This window comes from Mchenga conophoros, linkage group LG20, assembly GCF_057382185.1.
Source record: "Mchenga conophoros isolate Kocher_MC1m ecotype Shallow Benthic linkage group LG20, M_conophoros_male_GT1.1, whole genome shotgun sequence".
NCBI lineage: Eukaryota > Metazoa > Chordata > Actinopteri > Cichliformes > Cichlidae > Mchenga > Mchenga conophoros.
Genome location: NC_140545.1, coordinates 19,521,451 through 19,541,844, shown reverse-complemented (window position 1 = coordinate 19,541,844; position 20,394 = coordinate 19,521,451). Strand labels below are relative to the sequence as shown.

The following is a 20,394-nucleotide window of genomic DNA, read 5'->3' as shown; positions in this document are numbered from 1 at the left end:
TAAACAACCAGCAGGGGAGACACCTGGCCTGCAGCAGCTAGATTTCTTACTAAAATGAAACAAAACAAAATGAATAAAGTCTTTGGCTAATTACTTGTGTTTGACAACTCATAAACTCAACAGGAAAGTGTTAACAGTAGTCAAATCAGACATTTTACCACTGCTTTATGACTGAACATCTTTTTCCAGCCAGAATTATTGCCATCTGGTACCTTCATATAGAGTGCTTGTTTTTATGCACTCCTGCATTGTCCTAATTTTTCCGACCTGGACCTAATATTTTTCATGTCAGTTTTCTGAGACATGGATGAACACATCTGGCTTAACTAGAAAACACTTTGGAGCAACTCCTGTCGTTTTACGTCTACTAGATAAATAGAGATCAATAAATCTTTTTGTTTTGTTTTGTTTTGTTTTTTTGCCTGTCCCGTTTGGCTCTTTTGCCATCAGAATTATTGTCTAAAGGCAAAGAAAGATGCCCAACGGATTTACTTTACCAACTTGACCATCCCAGCCTTGCCATAATGGTCCATTTGATTCACCTTTTATTGTTTATTTTATTTTCACTTGTTGAATACGGGACAGACTTGACTGGGGGAAAGAAGGGGAGAAAGAAAGAGGGAAAGAGAAACAGCTGAGAAGAGGGACGGGGGAGAAGGGCAAAAACCAAAAACCAACAGAATGAGCAGAAAAAAAAGAAAAGAAAAAAAAATGCATATATCAATCACCTGGATCACCTGCTGAGAAAGAAAAAAGAAAACAAGCAGACGAGAACAAGAGTAATAGAATAAACAACATCACAATGATATATGGGAATATGACAGTAAATACTAAATATTAAACATTATTGTGCAGCACATAAGATCAACAGAACACAGTGTGCTTTGAGGTAGGAGCCAAAAAGGGTGTAGTTTGTGGGTGTGATCACCCGTGTGTACACCTGTGAGCATGGACGCGCTTGTTTTTTTTAAAAGGTTCCTTCATGTAATGATCTGCTAGAGGGTGTGTGTGTGTGTGTGTGGGGGGGGGGGGGGGGGGGGGGGGGCACAACCCCGTCCTCCAGGGCATGAAGCAGGTATGGAAGAGATCAAAACTCCAGACATCCAGAGGCCCCCAGAACACAAGAGACCAAGGAAGACTAACAGAGGGGCAGCCGCGCCACTGTCCCAGAGAGAGCTGAGGAGAGTCCCAGATGAGGGCTCTCCTCAGCTCTCGGCCCCCGGCCTCTCGGCCGGGGGCACCCCACCTCCGAAGTGGCCCGAGCGAGCCCCAGGCTCCAGGCCCCGATATGCGGCCGCCAAGGAGTGAGCCGGTGTGTACCTGGACGCCCATCCCCGGACACAAAGAACCACCAACGCACCGATGTCTGAGGGAGTCCGCCACTGGCAGGGGAAGTGGTGGTAGGGGGAGATCAATAAATCTGCTAAACTTGACATAAAAATGCCCCACATTGCCTCAAATTATACACCTGGTATTTTCTTAAAAATTGCATCATCAAAAATGTATTTTATTCTAAAATGACTTGATCTGACATGAGAAGCTGGACTTTATATTTATCTCTGACGCAGGACAGCGTGAGAACAAAGTCTCACAATTTTTACAACCTTGTCCCCGACGCTGCTCTTTTTTCGGTACTGTTCAGATTTCTGGCCGAGGAGGTGGTGCTGCTGCTATTTTTAAAAATTCATTTTTATCTCAGATGATCTCTTTAAACTCCATTCAGATGGTGAAAACCAAAATTGGATGACTTAACCCTTTGTATGGTATTTTAACATATCATCCACTTGTGTCTGCTGCACTTTTTATCTTAGACTTTCAGGACTTTTTATCTTTGACTATTAAGTGAGGCAGCATTATCATTGTCTGGACTTTAACAGACAGCGATACCGAGTGTGAATGTGCTTGGCTCCATTCACCTTGCAGGACATGCTTTGGACTCTGCCTTCATAAATGCAGTCGCTTTCAGTGACCATAAAATCAGTCAAACACATTTTAATGTTACACAGAGATAAAACAATTAAGTACAAAATGCAGGTTTTGAACTGGCCTGGCCCTATCTGAAAAAGTAATTGCCCCCTAGCTGGTTGTGCCACTCTTGGCAGCAGAGAACTCCAATCAAGCTTTTGTGATAATTGGCAATGAGTCTTTCACATCACTGTGGAGACATTTTGACCCACACTTTAAAGAATTGCTTTAAATTATCCACCTGGGAGGTTTTTGAGCATGAACGGCCTGTTTAAGGTTATGCCAAAACAACTTAATAGGTTTTAAGTCCAGACTTGGGCCACTTCAGAACCTTCGTTTTATTTATTCATTTATTATTATTTTTGTGCTGGTGTGTGTTGGATCATTGTCCTACTGCATGATCCAGGTGTGCGTGAGTTTCAGGGTGCAAACAGTCAGCTGGACACGTTTTTCCTGGTAGAGAGCAGAATTCAGGCTTCAATCAGTTCTTTAGTTCTGGCCACTCATAGGAAGGCTTACCACTTATCAAAGTTTTCTCCATCTATTAGTCATGGCTCTCTGCATGGTTCACTGAAGTCTCAAAGCCTTATAAGTGGCATTGAGACTGATAGACATCAATGACTTTGTTTCATATATGTTCTTGAGTTTCTTCAGATGGTGGCGTGATGTGCAGCTTTTTCCTTTTCCTTGAGTCAGAAGTTCTCTCATTAATCATACCTGGACATGGCTACTGAAACTGAACTCAGCTTTTCTAAAAAACAGTTAATCTACGATTTAACGAGAGTGGAAAAAACCATGTGTGCTTTTTCATAAAGGGCAAAATTTTTGGACAGCCTCTTTTCTTCAATAAATGAACTGTATTTACTGAGGTTATCTCTGTCTGATATTAATTTTGTTTTATGATCTAAAACATGTTAGTGTGACAAATGTGCAAAAAATAAGAAATCAGGAAGGCAGCAAAGACTGTGGTACACACACACACTGCACCACATGGGGGCATGCTTTTCCACTCAGTAAATACCTCCCATCAACATGCTCGGCTTAAAAAGCCCCTTTTACAGGAAACTGGTAAACTATGACTCACTTTCAAGGAAAATGAGAAACACTTGTTACAGTGAACTTAAGTGTTGACTGACTTGTAAAAGATGTGCAGGCTGACATTGGTCATCAAGGTGAGTTAAATCTGAATTTTAGAGCATCATCAAAACTTTTTGCAGGTGCTTCCAAATATTCAAACTGTAGCTCTCTTCTCTCTGAACGCCGTGGTTTGTTTATCTCAGCTGTTGCTGTTGCATTATGCGAGCCAGAGTAAAATCGATAGAAGCTGCAATGAAGATGTCTCACTTGAGTGTCCACTTTCTGAAAAGGACAGCAGTTTCCTCTCTGTGACATGGTACAAGGTTAGTCATTTACTTCAGGCTTAAAAGTGTAGATTGTATTTTGTAGATGCAAATTTTGTAAACATCAAAACTGCTTGTGTTTGTTATTTAACAGGTAAACAATGGGAATAAACATGGCATTATCAGGAGGAGTAATGGTGAGGATCCAGTGTACTACAACTTTTCTCGTGAGGTCACATTTGGGGAGAAGCAGAATCTACTTCTGCGTAAGGTTTCACCTGCCGATTCAGGCGATTACGAGTGTACCATCAGCGCAAATGTAGGGGGTCAAAACCGGAATCACAAAGTCAGCCTGATCGTTAATGGTAAGCTTTCAATTAAATATCGCTGGCAGAAATATGAGTTTTCGCTACCTCAGGTAGCGCACTGGAACTGAGCTACATATGAGCCTAGACAATGTATTGACATATTTGTTGATCCTGAGAGACAGAGTCAGACTTTATGATTAACGAGTTTATTATGGCAAAGCATCGTCTTCGTACAGGGCAATTAAAGCTCTGTAGGATATACAGAATGTTAAAGGTTTATCAGGAAATGTGAATATTGAACAAATGTTTGCTAATTTAAATTTATTTATTGATAAATGTACAGTGAGGTGTTAATGAAACTGTATATGATAAACCTAAATATACTGTAAAATATATATACAAATATGTCCTCATATGGGACAATGATTTTATAACACAATAAAGCCATCATTGCTTAACAAAGTATAAAACACCACTGAGCAGACCTGTAAGTGTAAGTGGCATCAAAGCCAGTGCATCATATAATTCTCACACAAGTATCAGGAAGTTAAATCTATCTAACAGTCTTACATAATTTAACCCCCGCCTTACCTCTGCAAACTGTCATGATGCCACATCAAAAGGCACGAAAAGCATTTCCAGAAATCACATTTTTTCCATTTCCACTGTGACATTTAAAGAGCATATTTTCCATCCAGGCTCTTTTATTAATTCAAGCAAACAAATTTCTAATGGGAAAATGTTTAATTAAACCACATTTGTAACCCAAATGCAGAAATTCTGCATAACTGATATCACAGTTTTTCAGGAAGTAATTTGAAATCAATTCAAACTGATATGTAAATAACCTCACTTTGTGCTATAGTGATTTTTTATTTTATGTCGTCTAAATACAGAGTGCGTGCCCACAGCTCCACTGACAACACTGAATTATTTGAACACAACAATGACAACTCCGACCAGTCCGCCATGCCCAACACAACTCGTGGACCTGCCGGTCACGTGGAGCATAGCTGGCTATGCAGCAGTGGCCCTGGCCAAAATAGTTCTGTCTCTAATCGTCATCTGGGTAAATATAGTCTTTTATTTTTCTGCACACAGAGGAGAAATTAATCAAAACATTTAGGGGATATTTTGGTACATGCAGCACTTCAGATACTTAAATAGTTCTAAGCCTATTTCACTAGCGCCTGATCACAGACACCATGGGGTAAATAGATTCAAAGATGACTTCTAAAGTCACAGCCACTTAATAATTTGACAGTTGCTAAGTCTTCTAAGTAACAGCTGAACCAAAAACATTTGTTCATGACCTCTTAATGACACATTAAACCTTTTCACATTGTTCATTTGGGGAATTTTCCTCAGTGTTTCCAGTAATGTGGCTTTTGATTTTTGGGGAAAAGAACAACCGTTGTTGGTAGTTTAAAAAACAAACAAACAGTGTTTTGTTGGTGCATACATCCCTGCTCCTTCATAAATAATAAAAATAAAGTTGTTAATTTCCCCCCATTTCCTAGGTCACAGTCAGCAACTTGACCCCTTGCCCCTAAAATTGACCACATTTTGGTCTTGCAGTGCCTACCAGAATGACTAGTACTGTCTTTTTTATTGAGAAGACAGTTTCCAAATGTAAAGTAAACAAATTGAAACGAAAGCAAACAGAGAATTACACAGGACTCCAACTGTAATTTACAGGCTCATGATTGCTACCATAAATTGTTGCCTTTCAAAAAATCATCATAGACAGTTTAGAAAGGAACTATTGGTTAAGTTAGCTAAGTTTAATCAAAACAGATAGAAAAGGGATAAGACTTGATTTTCAACGCACTTGCAAAAATCAAACATCACGGTCTTTTCTGGTTTCAAAACAGAATCAGCGGTGAAGCTAAAATTTCTTCCATGTAAACTGATATTTAAAGTAGGATGTGTAGCCTGAGCTGAGGGAGCAAAACAATTAAAACATCTATGTCTTATCAGTTTTTATCAAGAAACATTCACGCATTCTGTCTGAAAACGTTGTGGTTTTAGGGACCTAGAAACACATCTGGTGGAAACATATGTAGGTAAAAACAGATAAGGCTGAAACTAGAACTGTGTGGAAAAAACACAGAGACAAGTAAAGAAGAAATTCAACTTTTTAACTTTGAAACTCAGATATGTTTTTAAGTGTCCTTACTTTTATTTACCAGCCCTAGAAAAGTTCAAGATGTGGTTAAAGTGAAGGCTTTCAGGTTCAATTCAAAGGGTTTAGCTGTTTCCTAATACCCCATTTCCAGAGGCTCACAAATCATGATGCAAAATAACAATGTCAAATATAAGGAATTCCTCTAATTATTGGATGAACAATTTTTTGTAGTCAACGACTGACAGAAGTATAGAAGCCACATCACTAAATCCTTGTCTTTCCACTCGCCATCATCTGCATTAAATGCTCTGCGTGGCCTTTACTCAAGCCGCCTTCAGTTGCTGCTCTCTGCGAGTCTTTTGGGGTTTGGTTTTGTATTAAATGACAGGTGTATTTAATCAGGTGACTGACTCGGCTCTTGAGTAATATCCAATTTCAAATTAAAAAACTCTTGGGGGTATTTTTTTGTATATGTTGGGTTTTAATCCATTTGCACTGTGGACCACAGTGAATCAGTTTTGCAGCATTTGGCTGATTCTGAGGGGAGAGTGTAGCTACGTACACTTACCAGTTACATCATCAATAAACACCCTGGCTCCACTGGCAGCTGTAGACTTTAACAATAATACGCCTACATTCTCAAGAGTGTTATTCACTTAGTTCATGTGAAGTTGCTCATCTTACCTAGAAAACGATTCTGCGATTTTTTACTTTAGTTGTCTTCATTGTCATTCTTCTTAAGAATGTACCAGATTTTTCCGTTTTGTCCTTTTCTTACTTTTTTTGCTGTCTTTTTTATTTTAATTTATTCAGAGGCCTAATGATGGCCTCCCTGCTCTGACATCTCTTTGGAACTCAGATTTTAAATTACAGTGAAAAACTCTATAAACATAAATTCAACACTTTAAATCTGCTTTAGATGATAGGTCTGCTTCATTTTGCAATGAAATATCAGGGGAACAGAGCTCACCTGTACATGAAACTTGTGCCAGTTGTGCAATTAATTTTGAGCCTCTGAAAATGGGAGATTATCTATAAAAATAATTAATCCCTAATCAGTTAATACAATGCTTTTGTTAAACCCCTTGAATTTAACATAGAAGGCGCCACTTCAATCTTGACTGTTTGATTTAAAAGCATGGTAGTATACAGATTTAGAGTATATTTCCCAGACTTTGTAGAAGTAAAAATAAAGAATTTGTATACAAGTCAAGAGAGCCTAAACAGACATTTTCAAGAATATATTTATGTTTGTGATTACGTGAACACAACAATGTAAACACCGCAACAGAAGAAACGACTGTGTATGGTATGATCACGCCCGCCGTGTTAAAAACACAGGGAAGAAGGGGTTGTTGGGTATTGTGGTGTGTTGCATGTGCGGCTGGCAGCTTGTGAGCTGCAGCCGGGCCAAATAAAAATGGTCTTTACCTTGCAACTTTATTGCAAGGTAAAGAGCAAGTACTTCATGAGAATCAGAAGGAAAAATTCCCCTTTAACAGGAAGAAACCACAAAACCACAAAACCAGGCTCACAAAGCCAGGGAAGTTTGATAATGACTAATGATTAAATGTGGAGTGGTGTATAAACATGAGAGTGAAAAGAGGTGAGTGAAGAAGAAACTAATAATGCCTAATTTCATTTAGTACAAAAATCAAACTAACTAATGAAGAAGTCCAGGAGCATATCTTTTAGTAGAGGACAGACATTACAGAGATAATTAGAGTAATGGCTTAACGTCACTGTTGACGTTACCTCTAATATTCTAAATACTATGTAAATAACCCAGTTAGTGTGAAAACCCCATTTCCTGTTAGTCAAAAATGTCACTGCCTTCCTCCAGTTAATAATGTGCACCCATGCAACAGTTTGGTTGATGTGGTTCATGTTGTTGAGAAAATGTAGGCAAACACCCTCTTTCTCTGCACTGCATTTCCTGTTTAACTCTGATGGTATTTCTTCCTACAATCAAAGCTGACAGTCTTGTTTCCAGCATAATTCCCTCAATGTATCTTGTACGTACATATATATATTTTTTGTGTGTGTTTCTTTGAAAATCCAGGTTATTCGTCTCAGATCTTCAAGGCAACGATATAATAAGTGGCATAACTGAACCAACAATACAGACCCTCTACACACAGCCTTCCACGCGAGCGGGGAATTTTTTTCTTTTTAATTTATTCTATTTCTAAATGAGTTTTGTAAGACTCATGTATTATTTTTTTTACATGTAAATTGTAACACAGTTTTTGAGACCTCTACATAATGAATGTAAATTTTCAAATGTAATAAATAATAAACACTCCGGTTTTAACAAATTCGTATTTTCTGGCAGTTATTTCATGTTTCGGGCGTTACAGGTTTAAAAACACGCCTCGTCTTTTTATTGGTAACAAGGAGGTCAACGTTAACAGGCAAAGGTACACGATTCGTTTTGTTTCCTGTGTCCTAGTTCTTTTCGTCCACCACAATTAGTTTCAGAAATCAAACGTCCACAGAAAGCAAAAGTATTGTATCAACTCTTTAAGAAGTATAATCATTTTTATGCATAGTCCTTTATTTTACAAAAGCTCAGAAGTATTTCTAGCCTAGTATATTCTAAACTAGTATATGTTTTTCATCTTCAGATGAAAACCTTTGCAGCCTGCCTGAAATCTAAGACCTACAGACTTCTAGGGTTGCTTTTGCAGTATGCTTTGAATCATTATCGATTTGCACTGTGAAGCACTCTCTGATGATCTGAGCAAAGCCCTGTGCACTTCAGAATTCCACTTGCTGCTTCCATCAACAATCTATCCTCAATAAACACTAGTGACACAGTACTTCTGGTAGCCTTACATGCCCACACTATGACACTGCCTCCTCTGTGTTCAATAATGTTGTTTGGCTTGGGGTGCTGTTTCTCTCCTTCTTCATACTGATTTCTTCCTGTCCTTCTGCTACAAGTTAATCTTGGTTACATCTGACCAAATGTTTTTTTTCCTAGAACTCTTGAGGTTCTTTTAGATGCTTTGTGGTGAAGTGTGATTTAGCCTTCCTGTTCTTGTGTGTGACCAGTGGTTTGTTCCTTGTTCTAAACCCTCTGCACGAAGATGTCTCTTGATTTTAAACTTTGATGATGATAAAACTGGAGAGTTCTTGACTTCATTAGATTTGTTTTTCTTAACCATGGAAATAACTCTGTCAGCATGCACAGTGGTCTTGGGGCTTTTGTGGTTGCTGAGCTTGCAATTGCATTCATTCTTTTTAAGTATGTACCAGACTGTTGATTTGGCCACTCCTGACAAATTATCTAATAGTTTTTTTCTGCTTTTCAACCTAATCATGGCGTCTTTCACTTGCATCAACATCTTTTAGGACGTCAATGTTAGAGTTCCAAATGCATGTTTAACACTTGGAATCAACTCCTGATGTTCCAGTTTCTCTTAGTTTGTCGCGAAATAGCGAGAGAACAGACCTCCGTTGTTCAATTCCTCCTGAAAATGTGGCACTATACATAAAATTAGCTGGACATATAAAACTACTGCTATAGTCAGTAGTTTTATAGTTTCAGTTTCAGTAACGTACAAGAGGAAACCATTTTCTCTATTTTTTAAGTCTTGTTTATAAAAAGTTAAACACACCCTTACTGCTTCCATAGGAATTAAGAGGCCAAGTAACATTGAGGGGTGCTAATCACATTCACATGATTAACTGATCATCAGTAGGTGTAACCACCTTTATAAATGCAAAACATTTGGCAGTTTTCTGGTCTGGAGCATTCAGGTGTGTGTTAACACAATGCTACAACCTTCCCCTGAGTGGAGTTTTGTGCATATTGATCGATCATTATACAGTTTTGTTTGAAGAGAGAGAAAGACCAGAAAACAAGCTGGTGCTCTTTTATGAGGATGTAACACCTATAACTAAACTTAGCACAAAAGGTAAGGAAACTTGTTCTTTGTTGTAACAATGCTTCTTGGCAAAAAATCTTATACTTTTGGAAAGCTTGTTTATTTCCCATCAAGTAGGTTGAGTTGAGTATGTGGGCTGCACCCATGAAAAGCTTCCCAGATCTTTTCTGCCAATGCCAAACAGGTTATGCTGTAATTAACTCTTGTTTGGTGTCATTTATTGACATGACTGAAGTCTGAAGAAACAAGATATATCATAATTTCACAATGTATTAATTTAATGAAAGCATGTAGCATGTGGAAAGCCATACACAGCCACAACAGCCTTGTTGTAAAGCACAGGCGTCGAACTCCAGGCCTCGAGGGCCGGTGCCCTGCAGGTTTTAGATGTGTCCTTGATTTAAATGGTTAAATTACCTCCTTAATATGTCTTGAAGTTCTACAGAGGTCTGGTAATTAACTAATCATTTGATTCAGGTGTGTTGACCCAGGGTGAGATCTAAAACCTGCAGGACACGGGCCCTCGAGGCCTGGAGTTCGACACCCCTGTTGTAAAGGCTCACCTTTCAGCACACTCACTTCACCAGATGCACCTTGTTTCTTTTCCTCACCTTTGATTGGGTGTGGTGCTTGCCCTTAATTGCATTCACCTGTCACCCGTTATAAAAGGACTGCACCTTATACTGCTGAGTTCATGTATTATTTTGAGTTACTTAAATCACACTTTATGTCTTTTCAGAAACAGCAGTCCATGTGTGTCTTTTCTTTTGCTCATTATTCAATAAAATGAGAAACTTGCAAGTGATTGCTGACTGTGCCAGTATTTGTCTCAACTCAGCCAGCGTGGTTTCATTGGTCAGTCTGGCAAGAACAGCACATCCAAGCAAATCCCACAAGTGTTCAGTGGGGTTCAGGTCAGAACTGCAGGTAAGCCATTACATGGACTCCCAAATTCCAGAGGTAGTCTCTGATAAACCCCACCCTGTGGGGGTGAGCGTTGTCATCTTGGAGGACAGAGCTTGTTCCTAGACTGTGGCGATATGGAATTTCCTCTGGTTGCAGAATTCCATCTCGATATTGCTCTACAAAGAGATTGCCTCCAGTCATAACGTGGAAAACAGGCCTGGCTGTGAAGGGCAGTCGTGGCAGGTCTACTGGAATGAGACCTATGAGACCAGAGATTAGCTGTCTTCAGTCTATTCCAGACTGTCTGGGTAGAGAGCTGCCAGCCATATCATCCTACAAACTTTGACTGAAAATCTGCAGGACAGCCTACAGTTTCCAAATCTTGACAGGGTGGTGAAGTTGCCCTATGGCATTGACCCTATCCAGATCAGTCAAATGTGGGCTGCTAGGTGAAGACACCAATTGACCACCGTAGCAGGTCCATGCTCATGGGTGCTGCTAATCAGGCACTTGGCTGTCAGCACCTCAGGTACCAGGGGGTCAAAACAAGAGTCAATAGCAGAATAACCAGTTTGGCATTGGCAGAAAACATTTGTCAAGTTTTTCATGGTTTAACCCACATACTCAACTCTGCTGCTCAAGCCACAAATGTACTTTCCTTACGAACATGGAATTGGTTAAGGGGGGAAATAAACAGGATTTCCAACATGTAATATTTATTGCCAAGAAACATTATTACATCAAAGAAATAAATCAGCCAAATAGAAATTTCCTTACTTTAAAGTTTTCAAAATTAAAATTTCAAAATTAATAGCATTCATTTTCACCCCCACAGAGCAGCTTCTTTTCGGTGTTATGACTGCAGTTTAAGTTGCAGATAATAAATATTTTAAACTTAGACACAGACTGAATGCTTTCTCCTTACATTATTTTTATCATAAACTCTGATAAAAAGCTCTACTGCTCCACTACAGATTCACATTTTAAAAACATGCTTAACTGCTTTCTTGCTGAAGATCAATACCCATCATGTCTGCCTGTATCATTATGATTAACTCATCCATTTTCTGGATCAGTAGCACAAAATATATATTTTTACAAAAACAGAAATGAGACTTCTGTGTTAAGAGGAACTAAACAGATTTACTGGCATTTCACAACACCGAGCTCTTCCTGTGTGTACCACCTTTAATTCCTGTTTAAGAAGTGAAAGTGTAGCATAAGCTTGTGCTCTACAGTCTGCACAGACTTGGACTATTGTTGGTGCAGGATTCTAGCAGCTAGAATAAATGGTTCACTCGGTAGAGTGGAGTAAATACCTACCTCTGAGTTCTCCTCCTGCTTTACAAAGTCAGACACAGGATACACGTCATTGTGTTTGTAAATACGGATTAGAGATTTTACAAGAGGTGAGGTGTCTCACTGGGAGCAGCATGTACAGTGTGGAAAATAATGTGCAGAGGCCACCATCTACTGGCAAATCCTCAGAAAACATCACAGTCTGGCAAACCGGCACATCAGCTGACTTTTTTTTTGTGTCCCGTTTGGATCTTTAGCCATCAGAATTGTTGTCTTAAGGACAAGAAAGATGCCAAGCGGATTTATTTTACTAAGTGGATCATCATGGCCTTGCCATATTGGTCCATTTGATTGACCTTTATTACAATTGTGAATTTATTTTATTTTCAGTTGCTACAAACGGGACAGACATGACTGGGGGATAGGACAGGGAGAAAGAATGAAAGAAAGAGAGGGAGAGAAAGAAAACCAAAGGGGAGAAGAGACGGTGAGAAGGGGGGGAAGAAAGAAAAAAAAAACACCTGGGTCACCTGTATGGAGAAAAAACAGAAGAGAAAGCAAACAACAAAGAGCAACATAATAAAAAAAACGGCACCATCACAATAAACTAGCTAGCAGTAGATATCAGTAGATACTAAATAATAAACGATATTGTGCAGCACGCAAGATAGACAGCGCACAATGTGCTTTGAAGCAGCAGCCAAGAAAGGTGTAGTCCGCGTCTGTGAACACCCGTGTGTACACCTGTGTGCATACCTGTGTGGATCAGCACGCTTGTATTCCAAAGGTTTCTCCATGTAACGATCTGCTAGGGAGTGTGGGGAGCCACAGCCCCGTCCACCAGGGTATGAAGCAGGTATGGAGGAGATCCAGGCCCCAGATATCCAGAGGCCCCAGAGTACAAGGACCCGAGGAGGACCACCTAACCCTAACCCACCAAAGGGGGGGGGGGGGGGGGGGGGGACCGTGCCACCCTCCTGGGAAGAGCTGAGTAGAGCCCCAAGGGAGAGGTCACCCCGCAGCTACGGAGCAGAGGCCAGAGGGGGTTGCAGTGGCGTGCCTGCGGGCTCTGCCGGCAACCAGCTGTGCCAGAGAGGACCGAGCTTTTAAATAATGTATGATGTGGTCTAATAATACAATGGCATAATGGCCTATGATTACAAAATGTTTGGATGCACTTTCAAATTGTGCATATGTGCTGTGTTTAATGCACCTGAAGAGCATTCAACATGAAAATAGAGTCAGGGGCCACTAGTGCAATGCTACCATTACACTACCATTAACAAAAGTTATATACTGAACAGGGTGTTCAGTATATAAGTAAGTACATTTTTCCAGCTCCAAATTAGGTTAAACGGAGCAGAACATTTTACAAAGCAATGATAATGAAATTACTTTAGTCAACCAGTTGGGTGCTTAGTCAAGAAAGTAACTTAAAAAAAATAAACTTCAATGAATCTTCTAAAACAGACCCCAACAGCACATGCTGACTCACAAAAAATAGCACTGGAAAGAGGGTTCAAATGTAGGACACTGAAGCCAGTTAAATACACAAACAAAAAAGGCAAGCCTTTGATGGCCAATGGAAAAACCAAAGATACAAATTCCAACAGGTGAGTAAATAAAACAGAAATTCACACACGGGGCACAAGAAGCTAGGGAAGGCCAGCCAGAGAGCAAACAGTGAACCAGTGTTATAAATGTGGAGAGCTAATTAGGGAATTATGTGAATGCAGGCACAAGTAGGTGGGTTTTAAGTTTTGTGTCTTAATGGAATAAAATGATTTCTATTTTTATGTTGTCATCACATGTAGTGGTTAGAAAACATTTCAAGAGTCTGCAGGGCGAAGAAGGAAACGGTTAACAATGTTTCTGTCTTCTACCCTTTAAAAGCCGGGCAACCTTTGACAACTTCTGCACATTTCAGCCCATTTTGACCTTTAAAACCTCTCATTTTTATAATAGGGTTAATGCATAGAGGACTCAGACGACCTTCAAAAGGTGTTTACTTAGTTTAAAACCACAAATCTCTCAGGCAATGGAAGAAAGGGTTATGTCCTTTATGTTTCCTCATATTTATACTCTAATGGTATTCTTTGTGTGGCAGCATCATGAAGTAGTCACAAAGTTCTAGGGAAAACAAACTTACCCATGGATGCTGACACAGTAAACACTAAATACAACACAAGTGGATGATTTTTGCAGCAAATACATAGCAGCAAAATAAGTTTTATTTGATCTTTTTCAAGTCTTCTTTGAAATTACTGTCAACAGTTTCTGAGAATAAAAAGCTTTTCTGCACTTTGCAAATAATGTTTGATGTTTTTCTTTTTACATATGTTTTATGGATTTAGAGAATAGAATAGAATAGAATAGAATAGAATGCCTTTATAGTCACAATACAGACGTACAATGAGTTACAGAGCATCTCCTACTCAGTGCAAACATGTGGGAGGAGAAAGGGAGGTGAGGTGCACAGTTTCAGCACTATATACATATGAACAGTAGTTAGAAAAAAACATTAAATAAACAAGTAAATAAAATAGTGTTATGTATTTACAGTGTGGGTTATTGCAGGTAAAATTAAGTATTGCACAGTGGTGGTTTATAGAGGGAAGTCCTTGGAATGGGGGGTGGAACTGTGTATCAGTGCATGTATGAGTTCAGGGTGGTTACGGTACTTGAAAAGAAACTGTTCTCGAGTCTGTACACCTGAACACTTCCCCTGAGGGAAGCAAGTTGAACAGGTCAAAACCAGGGTGGGAGCTGGGGGATACTACGATACCCACCCAAGCCTCTCACCAAGGGCAACTTCAGACTGAGACAGAGTCCAGCCCCTTTCCAGGAGAATGGTTCCATAGCCCAAGCCATGCGTTGAGGTGAGCCTCACTATATCTAGTTGGTACCCCTTAGCCTCATGCAGTAACTCAACCCACCAGAGAGGTGATGTTCCATGTCCCAATTTCTAGTCTTGGTAGCCGGGGATCAGTCTGCCAGGGCCTTCACTCCTGGTACGGCCACCAGACACTTGCTCTCAGGCACCCTCCCTGGGCCTGGCTCTAGGCCAGGGCCTCGGTAACCCTATCCCGGGCCGGGTGAACTGTTCCCTTGATCTTGCACTCATAGGGCTCTTCTGAGTCGCTCTTTGTCTGGTACCTCACCCAGAACCAATTTGCCATGGGAGACCATACCAGGGGGCAAAAGCCCCCAGACAACATAGCCCCTAGGATCCCTGGGACACACAAACTGCTCTACGATAAGGTAGCGATTCACAGAGGGGTAGTGTAGTTACCTGAAATAAAAAAATAAAAGTTACATTCTAAGAAAAACAGCAAATTTAAATACTTTATATTTAAAAACTAAAAAATGAAGTAAGAATGCATTTAATGTCTTTCTGTCTTTGTTAGGTTTAATTTCTTTATTTTTTTTATTTTTTTGATGTACTGTATTTGAAAACTAAGTGTTGAAAATTTCTACAGTGGAATAGAAGGACCTTAAAGCACACCATCTTTATGACTTCTTAGTATGACATTTCTTGGTATAGTGTATTCATGTTTAGATACTTTTACAAGCTTAACAAGCAACTCTGAGGTAGTCTTGTGTGACTAGTTTGTGTCTCTCTGTCCATCTGGAGCACAGAGGAAACTTGCAGGAGGAGAGTGGAGAATGCACAGGTGTATCCTTTTACTCTTGAAGTATAAAAGAGCCATGGCACACAGCTGGAACACACACATCATTTAGTTATTTAAGTTCACCAGCAGCATAACCTGTTCTTTAACTTGTACACGTCTGAAAAATAAAGCTCACATTACCCGGGGTTGGGCTGGGAAAGGCACACTGTAGCTGCTTCCTTGGCTGGAGTTTGGCGTCTTGTCTTGTCCTGTGTCCTTGACCTTCTTGCTTATTATTGGGTCTTCTCTTTGGTTTTATGGTTGCTTATTGTTATATTAGATTTTCAGATTATTTTATATCTCAAACTTTTGCTCCTCTTTATTGATACTTGTATTTTTGCTTAGGGCTTATTTCATATAATATATATAATAATAATATAATAATTCTTCAATAGCCTTGTTCCTTTCATCTGTGTGAAGTTTAAGTGGATTTTGGTATTTTATTTGTGTTTAGTAAGTTACTTCCTGTTTTATTTTGGTAGTAGTGATGGGATTTCCGGCTCTTTTTAGAGAACCGGTGTTGTGCCAAAAAGTGATTGTCTGCCAAAAAGTGATTTCCAATGTTTCTGTGTATTTTTTATGTGTAATATCTTTATGTATGTTTGTAAACAGAATTCGGTGAACAGGGTTTACAAAGGGGTTAGACATAGAATTAAAAAAATATCTGTTTTTCAAGTATCTTTACAACTCTGTGTCATTGTACTTACATTATAACCAATTCGGTCCTTTATCCCCACTTAAAATATTTTTACAAAACTATTGTAATAATTGCTGCCATTTCTGCTGTCCTCTTGGCCAGCTTACTCTTACAAAAGACATTTTTAATGTTAATGATATTTTTTAACTGCATAAATAAAGGTTATATAAAAGTCAATGCCAAAAACTGATTGCAGCTTCTACCTTGTTACATGAATGTTGTTTGTGGCTCAAGATGACTTTCTATCATCCATAAGGGATGCATTTGACATATGTTTCACATATTATAGCCCAGCAAGTTACTTATAGCAGTTTAAATACGAGCAATCAGTTTTTGGCAGACAATCACTTTTTGGCACAACACCGGCTCTTTCGGCTCGGATCACTAAAAAGAGCCAGCTCTTTCGGCTCTGAACTGGCTCTTCAGGTGGTTTTGTTGCTTTAATTAATTTATTATTAACAATAATATAAAATTATGCACAAAAGAAATTACTAATGTAAAAAAAAAAGTGGTTTTATTTATATATGTTTATGTATAAATATATGTGCTGGCCCCTAGAGACAAAGCACGTACAAATTCCAAAAAGCACGTACAAACTCCAAAACACATTCCTAGAGTTAACTGAACTTCCAAAACAGAGCTACCTAGATCACTTAAATTACACAATTGAAAGCATATGTGTATGGTTTGTGCATTTATACACAAGCACTCATATATATTCAAATAATTTAAAAAAAAAAGTTCATTTACCTGTTACTACCACACACCAAATCCGGTCGTTGGTACTTGCTGGCTTGTGTAGCCACTAGGTAACAAAAGCTCAACACTGCGCCCAGCATCCTGGAACACGTCTGTTGTGTTTTGTACGTGTTTTGGAGTTTTTACGTGTTTTGGAGTTTGTACGTGTTTTGTCTCTGTAGGGGCCACCGTAAATATACTTTTATTTATTCACTCCACATAAAATGTAATAAATAAATTATATATTACAAAAACCAACTAGTCACAGTTTAGCTTTTAACTATTTAAATTTTCAGCTTTTTCCTTTTAAACAAATTTAAAATGAAACAATATTAAACACTACAAACCACAACACAATTAAATATAAATTAAAATATGAAAACAAAAAGAAGATGCACATTCTCTGTCATGAATAAACTTTCTGAATCCTTTATCATCTGCAACTGAAAATAGTTGTGGATGATTACTGTACCTTTCTAATGTGACGTTGTTGTCCCTGGCTCTCTTTCTCTCTCTCTCCCTCCTGCTCGGTTCCTGTGCTACTGCGAGTAACTACCACCCCTCCCCCCTCTTCCCAGCGCAAAGCACAAGACTCGCATGCGGAGTGAAGTGGAAAAAAGTGCAAGAGAGGGTGAGAGAAAGAAAAAGAAAAAAAAAACCACGGCTTGCCTCATTCATGTCAAAGATCCGGCTCTAAGAGCCATTTCCTACACGTCACTATTTGGTAGTCTCGTGCCTTTCTTGCTTCTACTTTTCTTCCTGTCGCTCTGGTTTCACTGTTTTTGACTTACCTATTTTAACTTAAAAAAACAAATCCTGATAACGGGTAATGTGTGAAACAGTATAAATAGCCTTGCCCTCAGTCGTTGGGCATCTGTTAGCCCTCCCTCTTGTTTTGTTTTATTTTAGGTCACCTTTCTGTTTGTGTTGTGGACTTTGTATTTATTTACACTGCTTTAATAACTTTATTTAAGGTCGGTTTTGAATTTCGTCCTGCATTTGGGTCCAAATTCACCTTTGGTCTCCTTGTTGCACTTGAGCTATTTCTGAACAGCGCCCATTTTATTTTTCAAAAACGCAAAATCAGGCCAGTAGTGATCCACCATGTCAACTGCACAGTTTATTCAGATTTCACTTTTGTATTACAGGGATAAAATAATAATAGAAAAATGTCAAATGCTGTGTGAAACAAAAAATGTGGTCTGTTGTAGGCATTCAGTTGTTTTTTGACTGCGGGAAAGTGAGCCGTCATTTGTGAGCCGCGGTCAAGCCAAGGAAATTTATGCGGCGGATAAGAGGCGGCTGGCCTCTTATCCGCCACATAAATTTCCTTGCGCTTTTACACAAGTCTTTACAGTAGCGCCTTTTCGCTTTATATCCTGATTGAAAGCCTAGATCCGCGCGCACACAAATTACAATGGAACAATGGAAATACAGCCATCGTGACAGTCTGGTTGCATATTCAAAAATTCATTAAAAATCATTCTTAACAGTTGATGCCAAGCTTTCAACACAATCCTCTTCTGGAACACCTACTTTACCTCTGGGCCAGGTTTTACCCAGATTTACTGTAATATTAGTCAGAAATTACAGGAAATTTGTATTCAATGCAATACAGTTAATACACTACAATTATGTCTATTTCAGAAATTCATTAAAAATCATCCTGAACACTTGAGGTCCAACTTTCAACACATTTCTCTTCTGGGACACCTACTGTACCTCTTTACCAAGTTTCATCCAGATCTACTGTAATATTACTCAGAAACGACAAGAAACTTGTATTCAATTCAATACAGTCAATACAATTATGTCAATTTCAGAAATTCATTAAAAATCATCCTTAGTAGTTGAGGTCCAACTTTCAACACATTCCTTCTCTGGGACACCTACTGTACCTCTGGGCCAGGTTTCATCTCAATCCGCTGCATCAATAATTGTTTAATATTGATGGATCAAAAGTGCTGCTGAGAGAGTCATAACAGGGACTATAAAGAGACAGCATATTTGCTTGTCTTCACTGACTCGCTTTGAAATCCAGATTTTAATTTTGGAATATTAGGTGTACTTGTGGTTCCTATAGAATTTTAAGGTTGAACAGGAATCAGTCTTCATCTCTCAGGCCTCTCTTCTGTGGATGCAGCTTACATCATTCTGTACAATACGATAATTTTTAATTCTACAACTGTTTATAACCTGCATAGTTCACATTTCTGTATAGCTGTATATCTCATATTTCTGTATAGTTTTTTTTTCATATTCTGTATAGTTTTTCATATTTATATCCTGTTCATAGCCTGTACATAGCTTGTACTCACTACAGCCTGTACATACTTATAGTTATAGCATATTCATAACATACTTCATACCGTGTACATTGTAACATACCATAATAGACCCATTTCTGTAATATACTTACATACCTATATTATTGCTAATATATATTGTAATATATCTATATCATGGCTAAAGCACTTCTTGATGGATGCAAACTGCATTTCGTTGCCTTGTACCTGTGAAATGTGCAGTGACAATAAAGTTGAATTCTATTCTATTCTATTCTATTCTATTCTATTCTATTCTATTCTATTCTATATTAATTCAGAAGACAAACACCCGTCTCTGCTTTTGAGATTAGCATTAAAACCCTCAGTTTTGACAATTAATACAGTTATAGTGGATCAGGTGACCCTGAATCTTCCCTTATTTGTGCTGCAATAAGCCTAGGCTCTTGCGGGCTTCCCATCATGTATGAATTTTTTCCTTCTTTGCTCGTTCTGTGTTTATACACCTCTCTGCATTTAATCATTAGTTAGTATGTATCTCTTGCACAGTGTATATGTTGTCCTGTCTCCTTTTCATCAACCTCAGCCAGTCACAGTAGATGGCTGTCTCTCCTTGAGCCTGTTTCTGCCAGGTGTTTCTACCTCTTCAAATGGAGTTTTCCCTTCCCACTCACACTAAATGTTAGCACATATGGGGTACTTAAATTGTTGGGGTTTTCTTTGTATTATTGTTGTGTTTTTACATAAAGTGTCTTTAGGTGACTGTTGTTGTGATTTGGTGCTGTATAAATAGAATAGAATAGAATTGAATAGAATACTGTACTTCAGACCGGGAGATTGGCAAAATGTATAAATAGGATGGCGATTAGGGGAATTGGAGACAGCTGTGTAACACAGCAGGGATACATTGGGAATAAGAAGACAGTGGAAGTAAGACTCAACACAAGAAAGAGACAAGAGGCCACCAAACTAAAACACAGACTAAGACACACGAGCTTGACACAGACAAAACCATAAACAGACATAAATCTCCATTGTAATTTGTGTGTGTGCGCGTGCGACTGTTCGCGCGCGTGCACGGGTGCGCGGGTCTAGGCTTTCAATCGGGATATAAAGCGAAAAGGCGCTACCGTAAAGACTTGTGTAAAAGCGCAAGGAAATTTA

General features: G+C 39.0%; 1 protein-coding gene across 1 annotated transcript; it reads left to right on the top strand.

Moving 5' to 3' along the window:
• The first annotated feature begins 3,032 nt into the window (after nucleotides 1–3,032).
• Nucleotides 3,033–8,059, top strand: LOC146550644 (uncharacterized). Its single transcript, XM_085259565.1, has 5 exons — nucleotides 3,033–3,137; nucleotides 3,246–3,365; nucleotides 3,460–3,670; nucleotides 4,510–4,682; nucleotides 7,804–8,059. Exons 1-5 carry the CDS (start codon nucleotides 3,111–3,113, stop codon nucleotides 7,852–7,854), a joined length of 582 nt encoding a protein of 193 aa, XP_085115691.1. The 5' UTR covers nucleotides 3,033–3,110; the 3' UTR covers nucleotides 7,855–8,059.
• The last annotated feature ends 12,335 nt before the right edge of the window (nucleotides 8,060–20,394 follow it).